The sequence below is a fragment of the Vanessa cardui genome, chromosome 26 (assembly GCF_905220365.1).
Source record: "Vanessa cardui chromosome 26, ilVanCard2.1, whole genome shotgun sequence".
In the NCBI taxonomy this organism is placed as follows: Eukaryota; Metazoa; Arthropoda; class Insecta; order Lepidoptera; family Nymphalidae; genus Vanessa; species Vanessa cardui.
In genome coordinates this window covers 7769950-7779860 of record NC_061148.1, presented here as the reverse complement: position 1 = coordinate 7779860, position 9911 = coordinate 7769950, and the positions used below count along the sequence as shown (strand labels likewise).

The following is a 9911-nucleotide window of genomic DNA, read 5'->3' as shown; positions in this document are numbered from 1 at the left end:
ATCAAAGTAAAATCCATAAAAATAGATATCGGGTGTTCGAGGAGATGACGAATAGATAGATACCCTATCTATGGCTACATGTTTGCATCTTTGACGGAATATAAGACTTCATTTGAAATAAACTATTGTGTATATTATTATTATTGCAGCCTTACAATACGGGCACACGGATTTGGAGCCTATATGGCAAAATAAATAAAGTACGTTTATCGTCCAATATTTGAACAATTGAAAAATATATTATAAGCAATATGTTGTAAGTCTCCCATTGAAACAAAGTTGCCTTTACTATTTATGATATTGTTGGAATAATCAAGCAATATCAGCGTCAAGTCACACAACTTCCCTTTTAAAAAAAAAGGCGGGAGATTCGTAGTTGACACATTGAGATCGCGAAAATTACGTAGGGCTGCCGTTGAGGATGCAGAATGAAACCGAACGAATTTAACTTATACGTTTATTTAAATAATTTAATTTAACAATTAATTATTTCTAATTTATAATATACGTGACAGTCTGTTCGATGTTAGAACAAAAAGTGAAGTTCTGTAGTCTGAATTACATATTTATATACGAAATCGGTAAATCACTGAATGGTCCCCACGGTATGGTGATTCTTGGTAGCGCTCGATGTTCGGGAGGTCTTGCGAAACAAAGCAGCGACGCTGGCAACAGGTGGTAGCTTCAAGGAATGCATGGTGTGATTATTTCTCACGGTATGGTAATTCTTGGTAGCGCTCGATGTTCGGGAGGTCTTGCGATTATTTCTTAACAACTCCCTCCGCAGGATCAGCAGCTATTTGGAGACTTTTGTCGAAAATAGTGCTGATAGAGACATAGGATCTCTGGGGCTGTCCTGGACTTCTTGTGTTCTGGTTGCCTCATTGTCCTTCTGGTTGGTATTTCTTAAATGCATACATTTGCGACGAATGAGGACGATGCTAATAGTGAGTACTGATGCACCGATGAGTAGGTAGACAGGTATAGTCGTGTGATAGAGCGTGTCTAAGTTCGACAATTCCAAAGTCACTGGTTCTTGAGAGGCAATCCTGGTATTGGTTGAATGTAAGTGAGTCAAATCTATACTGTTCAATTTCAAGATGTTCTTCGCTGTCGCTTTGTATGGATCTTCATTACTATATTCTATATTCAACATTTTCAAAACTTGTCCTTTTACTTGATCATGGTGGTTAGTGATGGTGAAGATGGACGTTTGTAGAGCACACCCTTTAGGTATTTCAGCTAGATAGCTTCCGAGAAGGTTTTTGTATTGATCTTGAGAACAGGTTAAATGAACTTTCGTTAAGTTGGGAAAGCTCAGAACATAGTGACGATCATCCAATTGTTCCATGGCTTGAGAAGATAAGATTACTGGAGTAACCCGACAGGTTTCATGGATATGTTGCTGGAGTATAAGATGTTGAATGCAGCTCGTTTGCTCTCCATAGTGTCGGTTTAAGTTGTCCTCGCAAAGATGACCGTGACTGTACTTCGGACATTCTGTCTCTATATACAGTAGATCTTTCTCGTGAATTGCTACGTATGGATAGGTAGGGATTATAATTTTATCATTACTATTAGGGGCTAAGGACAATTTGTAAAGGATGTAGTTATTGGGATTCATGATTGGAAACTTAATTACCAAGATTATATCATTATCTTTATAATAATATCCTAATCTTAATAGATCTAAATATTCCCTAAAATTAATATCTAGCACTACATTTGAATTGTATAAACCTTTTAGTTTATTTAACATAACTATATAAGTGTCGTAATCGAGAACGGAATAATGGATGCTTTTAGCTCTTATGAATGCCAATAGATTCTGTAGTTTTGACAACTCTTGTGACAAATTGTCTATGTCATCACCTAGTATTGTAAGTAGCTGGGCTAAATGAAAATACTTAATTGCATCTTCTTCTTTCCTAACATCATTATCTAAGATGGTTTTAATAATGTTCTCTATTTTCCTCTGGTTTTCTACTATCCTATCTGTAACATTTGAACTCTGAGATGCCCACTGCTTGCTTAAACTTATTTGATGATTTATTTCAATGGCTAAGTTATTTTCGTTCTTTTGTAGAATAGCAATGGCATTTTCGTTCTTTAGTGCGTCCGTATAATCTAAATTTCCGGAGATTAGGTACCCGTTTCAGGCGCGACTTGGGTACGGGTCCTCTCTTTCTCTTTGTATAAATATGTATAGGTAAATCTGTTACAACCGTATCGTTCGTATAGCGGGCAGCTAATTTCTGTCTATTAGCTAGGGGATTTCTGACATAGATTCGTTGATCAGGTGCATATGTTTTATTTTTTATGCCATTTCTATTAATGTTCTCGGTTATTTCAGTACGACGCTGAAGGGCGGTTTCATTAATGATTTCGTATACCTTTAACATTCGCTTACGGTGATCTAGTATATATTCCTGCAATAGGTGCTCTGTTAAATAAGGATCGTAATAATCGGCATATTCATCGTATATAGAATTGTCAATGAAACTATTGTAATTTACTTCTTTAGATTTAAAGTAGTTCGTAGGGGGTGGGTTCCCGGATTTTGAACCTTGCGATAAAATAGCTAAATCGTTATATAGAGCGGTCTCATCTCGTTGGTCCGCGAAGTTGTTCACTAAAGCAGTTCGAATGCCTTGCCAGTCGGATGGAATCCCATTAGAATTAATTAAGCGAGCAGCAGAGCCTGTTACTTTGTTAAGAATTCCGTTGAGAAGAGCACACCTACTTAATTCACTACTACTATCACTACAAAACTGTCCTACCAATTGATCACATAATTTTAAAAATCTAGTAAGTACATTTGGGTTCCCGTCGAACTCGGGTACCAACCTTAAGGCTTTATAAATGGTGTCTAACTCAGACATTTCCGTTTGTTCTTCTATACTACTTAAACTAATATCTCTTCTATTATCTACGAAAGTTTGCCTACTACTAATAACTATCCTAGGTTCCTTCGATTTTCTTAAATGAAAAATCTTGGCAAATTTTATTAACACACAGGTTAGTTAGGCTAGGATTGAGCAACCACTAAAAAGAATCTAGTGTACTCACATGAACATGTTTCGGTCTCTCTGCGTTATCGATGTCTGGATACCTCTCGTGCAGCACTACTCGTAGATTCGGATGCTACGGATGCAGCAGCTAGACAAGCTACGGCGGGGCTTCACGCGATTACGGAAATCTTCTACGCGAAACGTTCCGCGAGCATCCTACCGACTGCGCCAATTACGTAGGGCTGCCGTTGAGGATGCAGAATGAAACCGAACGAATTTAACTTATACGTTTATTTAAATAATTTAATTTAACAATTAATTATTTCTAATTTATAATATACGTGACAGTCTGTTCGATGTTAGAACAAAAAGTGAAGTTCTGTAGTCTGAATTACATATTTATATACGAAATCGGTAAATCACTGAATGGTCCCCACGGTATGGTGATTCTTGGTAGCGCTCGATGTTCGGGAGGTCTTGCGAAACAAAGCAGCGACGCTGGCAACAGGTGGTAGCTTCAAGGAATGCATGGTGTGATTATTTCTCACGGTATGGTAATTCTTGGTAGCGCTCGATGTTCGGGAGGTCTTGCGATTATTTCTTAACACGAATATAATTATTATTACGGTGTAATGTGATTATTGATGGTTATTTGTGTTGTAAACTAAATGTTTTTCTTTTGAGGTAGATTGATTGTTATTTTAAATTAAAGATAATTGTTTTAGAGGTTAACCTACTTCCTACTTCTGGGTCTAAAAATATATATTAAATAACACACAATTGAAATAAATGAACAACGTTATGAAAACACGAAAACAACCAAATAAATTTTCATAAGTTTCATCACAAAAAAAATACACAAGTTAGATATATAGGTATACATTATAGATAGGTATTAATTGTTCGTTGTATTGTATTAAATATATTATTTCTTAATGTCACATCTTTCTTCCATTCCGATAATATTAATCGTATATCCTTTCCACTAAACTTGATTTTTAATTTAATATTTAACAACTTATATAAAAGGTTATTCCATAGAAAGCTGTATCTTTAGGAAGGCTCATGATTATTTGTATAATGTCTACACTATTTATACCAAAAATACATCAAATATCGTATCGCTCTTTAGCGTTAAGTGAGCCGAACCTTCTCATTTCCCATAAAACTACTACAATGGCAGTCCTCGGCACTAATCAGAGGCCGCGGGATCGTTTCAATGTAACTCATCCAGGATTTACCTCTTTTAATTATATGATGCGTACGAATGTCGCTACACGCCCGATCTTAAACAGGTATTCTTCAAAACAGTTATGATCGTCATTACCTGCCTATTTTTCAATGAGCCTCGACGCTATTGTCTCAATGGGAGCTTGCTATTCCTTTCCGACAGGCACGAGCTTTAATTCTTCACAATCCTTTCGTCTGTTTTTTTTTTTAATTACCAAAACCATAGCATAAATGTTTTAGATACATATACTCTACCCAAAAACTGCATAACAAACTACATTTCATCCAAATAAACTATCGTTATCACCAAAAAATACAGGCTTAGGTTTTAATATTTTCATAGTTGGCAATGCTGGTTTGACAGCTACAGTCATTGTTATGACGTATAACATCTGACTTGTTTTTGTATCTTGTCTTGAGTCGGAATGTGAAATTCAAAATCAAATAGACTTTGAACCTTGATAAATATTGTTCTAGTTCAATTGTTTTTTTAATTAAACACCTTATTTAAAACTATTTTTTTTTAATTCTTGACACAATGTCTCTAGTAGCGAAATCTTTAATTTTCTTCAATTCCGCGAAATTAGCAACCGGTAAGTAAATATTTCGGACACCTTTATATTTATGCTGAAATATTCAAAATAATTAAGATGCTTGAATAATTTTTACTCAAAATAAAATTGATGTTCTTAAAAAAATGTTTCAGAAAATGTGGTTATGTAAACAATAATAAATCTCTTTGATTAAACATTTTTTAAATAGACATTAAACATGATTTGTTTTAAAAAATATATATATATTTCTATTAAGCCATTTTCAGTTATTGATAAAACCACTAAAAAAATTTGGACTTTGACCCTAAGTGATTTCAGCCAATTTAAAATAGTAATGTTAGATCAAACTTCACACATTTTTGAATAATTTAAGAATAATTATTAATAAATTAATTACAGGAATATTATCAAGATTATATTCTTCTAAAGTCGAAGTGCCACAGTTCGAAACACTAGCCGTATCTGTTCCTTCGAAAAATGTCTTCCATGTTGAGATGAACCGTCCTAAACAATTGAATACTTTTAATGGAGCTATGTGGAAGTGAGTATTCCATTTTCAAATTTCAAATAATAGAGTATCAAACCTCCTTTTTATAGACTCATTTGTTTTTTTATTTTTATTTTAAATTTAGTTATGTGTATTTCTCCGGAGTTTTAGTTGATTTTTTTTTATTCTTCAGAGACTTCTATGATTGCTTCATGTCGTTAAACAACAATCCTGAATGCAGAGTCATTGTTTTGTCGGGAAGAGGAAAACATTTCACCGCTGGTATGATAATTTTATTGAAAAATAATTTCTGTAGTAGTAACAACTGCCCATGAACATTTTCACTATATGAAAATGTTACCATATTTTCTTTCATATTAATGGGCCATCTACCTTGGTAACTGAGATGCTATGTCCCTCGTACCTGTAGTTACACTGGTTTACTTACCCTTGTAACTGGAATACAACCATAATAATACTGTTGTGTGACGGTAGAATGTATGATATGCAACCTACTCAGATTGCCTTGCTGAAAACCATTCTAGTCTATTAATTTCTAGACAACATGTGAAAATCTGGTACAATACTTAATGTCTAGAGTCAGATATGAAGTATTATTCCAAACAATAATCTGAAGCTGTAACAAAATTTTTTCAGATCGGATTAGCCATTTTGTTGTCACTGAGTAACAAATCCATTTATTTACAATATAAAAGATTTTTTTATGAAATGCTAATTATTAAAAAATTTAAGTTTATTTAAGAAGCTGTGAAGTGGAGCTTTGTAATATTATTCTTTATATTCAAATAAATATTTTTTTCATGAAAGGTATTGATTTCAATAGTCTTCTCGAAGAGGATAGCAAAGCCCAGGAGTTTGAAGATGTGGCGAGAAAGTCCCGCATTTTCCAATCACTTATCACTTACTGCCAAGTAAGTCGTAAAATATTATCGTATAAATTTGGTTTTCAACAACACTTTTTTAAATGATATTAATAATTATTTTTAAAAATTAATACATTAAATTGCAAGATTTTTTTTTCTTTTTAATAGTGACTTTAAGAAAAGTGTGGCCCTAGCATAACAATTTTACTAAGAGTTATAAGTATCATTATATTTGTATACCATTGAGCTATTTAGAAAATGTATTATTGTGCTTTATAAATGTGTTACTTTTGATTACACTCTTTTAATGTACTCTTAACATCTAAATGTAACTTGCTAATGCAGTGATCCCTTTATAATTCATTATGATATGGGTGAAATAGACAAACAACACATTCGCATTTATAATACTAATCAGTAAGCGTGATCTTGAGTATGGATACAGAGAAAGAGGACGACCAATGAAAAAAAATTAAAATGTGTGATGACGTCAGTGGGAGTAGGCCGCAAATAAATTAAGATAAGGGCAGGAGGATGATGAGGATGATAATTTAAGTTTCAAAGATTAATAAAAGCAAGATCTATAAAGGTCATATATAAGTCATCTCACATTGTTAAATAGATATATTTATTAACATAAGAATTAATAACATTAAATGCTTAAATATATACAAATATGAACTAAAACTAGTTACTGTATAAATCTTGACCGCGTGGAATGGCAAAAATGCTAGCAGCTTTTCCCCATTTAATCGCAATTCCGATCCTCTGGGCAAACGAACCAGCCCTCCTGTCACCAGTGTAGACAATGAGGCGAGCTGTTAAATTAATATTATACCTCAGAAAATTTGATACGATAAAATAATAAATATTGATACGATAAAATAATAAAATATTGATACGACCAATACTAGCACCGCGCGCGCTGATTGGTCAAATTAAATCGCAAAAAAACGCACTTCCTTAGCTTCCGCTACTGCTTATAAAAACACTCACTGTAATACACAGGAATATGACATGAAAGATATTGCTTATTATGAGTTTTTTTTTATTTTTTTAGGATGGAATATCTGCATTGGAAGTTTGTGTAAAGCCAGTGCTATCTGTGGTGCACAACGCTTGCATCGGCGCCGGAGTGGATCTCATCACTGCTGCTGATATGAGGTAAATTATTTCATTCAACAACCTATAACAAAAGCCTGTTAATTTTTTTTTTTAATTATATTATAAAGTTTGACCCAGATATATTATAAGTAAAGATATATTTAAAAAAAAATACATGTTAAAATTGCAGATACTGCACAGAAGAAGCATTCTTTCAGGTGAAAGAAGTGGACCTTGGTCTCGCTGCAGATGTAGGATCTCTGCAGAGACTACCAAAGGTAATCATTTATTTAATCTGTGCTACTATGAAGCTATAGTCTTTGTTTGATTTGATTGACGTTTATATAGTCTATCGATATTTAAGGTTTTAACGTTAGTATCGAAAGTATACCGATAATATTGTCACATGTCAATACTACATATGGTAATACTAAAACTTACTTTTAACCTAAACTAATGATAGTACGTCTTTGTACATAGAAATATGTATGAGCCAATATGTCTTTTATGAAAAATACTGTTAACATTTTTAAATTCGCCTTTATGGAAATTTATCTACAGGCAACACTGGTACCCATAAGCTCTAATAATTACGAAAAATTCGGCAGATTTCTATATGTTTTGATTATACATCCCATCAGGTACACGGCTAATATATCAAAAAAGGCGAGTTTTTTTTTGCTTGTTAAACATTCTTGGATGAACAGAATAATTGTTCGGATTGCCATATCTAGTATGTGGGACATGTATGTCAATGTTGATAATTTTGTTTTTTTTTTTCTAGGTAATTGGCAACACTTCAACGGTGAGGGAGCTCTGCTTCACAGCGAGGAGATTGGAGGCCAAAGAAGCATTGGAACTTGGTTTAGTCAGCAAAGTGTTCCCAGACAAAGACACGTAAGTTTATATTTAACTGACTACGGAATAATTAAGGAGAGTAAAGGCTTTATTTTTCATTTGTTAAATTGTTAATAAATACCTCTCTACTTGCAATAAAGTAAAAAATCTTGAGGAAATTCAGTTTCCAAAAACCGGCATTGGAGCAGCGTGGTGGTAAAAAGCTGCTATACAGACTGTTAATTATCTTTAAGTATATAAAGTAAAAGTATATAGTGTATAGCCCTTACTTGCATTAATGTTGGACATATGCAACCATAGAAACCCTGATTTTTTTTATTGACCCAACCAAGACATTATATATGTATGTATGTATGTATGTATAATCTATACCCTCGGTTTGTGCAATCCTCCAATTCACTAGAAGAAATTCAAAAATAATTATGCCAACTATTATTTTTTTTCCATTGCAGTGCAATTCAGAACATTCTTGAAATAGCTAAAACTATCGCCGCCAAGAGTCCAGTTGCTGTCCAAATGACGAAGAAATCAATGGTGTACTCCCAAAGCAGACCTAATGAGGATGGCCTTGAACACATTGTAAGCTATCTTGATATAAATATTCCTATTTATTCTAACCTACATAGGTCATCGAACAAAACCCTTATAATGAAATAGCAAATACATGCTCTAATATATTTGTGTAGTTTTTTAAAAATATTTATTTGACTTTGGTTTTATAAAAACGATTAATCTATGGAACACTTTAGACATATAATGCTGACCATACATTTACAAGTAAGCTTAAAGTTTGTTGATTACTAAATTTTTGTTTTAATCTCTACATATAATAAAATTGGAGTGTCTGTTTGTAATATTAAAATATAGCCCTTTTTTACTCAATGCATATGTATGTATACAGTAGCTAGTTAATGAATGGGCTAACTATAGACAACTTCCTAACTCTATATCACTTCTGAGAAATGTGTGTATTTTATAATTCTAGATTTTAATATATATAATAAATATATATAAAAAATATAATTAGCAAAAATATCTTTTCGATTATTTCAAATAAAAAGAAAATAATATTAATAATGATTACCTGCAAGAGATAATTGTTACCTAATTTCATTAAATATTATTTTTAAATAAAAAGGACAATAATTAAAAATTACTTTAAAAAAATCTTCATTAAAATGCTTCTTTTGATATATGTAAATCAAATCTGGAAAAATATTAAAAAAAAAAACATCATTGTGGTCAACATGGTGCAACTTACTGTCATTAACTTGAATTTTTATTAATGACATTTTTTTTTAATAATATTTTATTATAATTTCAGAAATTAATCAATCAAATGATGCTGCAAAGCGAAGACTTAAGAAAAGCAGCAATGGCCCAAGCTACTAAGACTGTCACTGAATTTGATAATTTGTAATTTTTAAAACATTTTATTAATTGTTTTTATACAATTATACTAACAATGTAAAAATAGATTATTTATTATATTACAAATGTATTCAATTAAGTGTAACTGTTATAAAGCTTTTATACACAAATCAAATATATATTTTACACTACCCATGAAAGATTTTATTTCCTGAAAAAACTCATTACACATACATCTGTATAACATGACACGAAGTTAGAAATGCTGACGTCACAGATAGCTATGACGTCACTGTACCGCCTATTAACTTTGTAAAATCAGGTAACCTACTTTATAAAGGCTTGCATTTACGTTATACGAATGACCTGCCCAAATATAGACCATCTATAAATAGAATCGTAGGTCCGCTAG

At 32.4% G+C, this 9911-nt stretch overlaps 1 protein-coding gene across 1 annotated transcript; it reads left to right on the top strand.

Annotated features, from left to right (window-relative positions):
• Positions 1–4625: 4625 nt before the first annotated feature.
• On the top strand, positions 4626–9690 carry LOC124540717 (delta(3,5)-Delta(2,4)-dienoyl-CoA isomerase, mitochondrial). The gene is made up of 9 exons (XM_047118398.1): positions 4626–4834; positions 5195–5336; positions 5476–5564; positions 6111–6214; positions 7227–7330; positions 7461–7548; positions 8055–8167; positions 8581–8707; positions 9453–9690. Exons 1-9 carry the CDS (start codon positions 4780–4782, stop codon positions 9546–9548), a joined length of 918 nt encoding a protein of 305 aa, XP_046974354.1. The 5' UTR covers positions 4626–4779; the 3' UTR covers positions 9549–9690.
• Positions 9691–9911: the final 221 nt, after the last annotated feature.

Excerpts from the sequence above, each read along its gene's own strand:
- LOC124540717 (XM_047118398.1), top strand. The coding sequence starts at position 4,780 with ATGTCTCTAGTAGCGAAATCTTTAATTTTCTTCAATTCCGCGAAATTA. Across the intron at positions 4,835-5,194 it reads TTCCGCGAAATTAGCAACCG|GAATATTATCAAGATTATAT; the intron begins GTAAGTAAATAT and ends AATTAATTACAG. Across the intron at positions 7,331-7,460 it reads ATCACTGCTGCTGATATGAG|ATACTGCACAGAAGAAGCAT; the intron begins GTAAATTATTTC and ends TTAAAATTGCAG.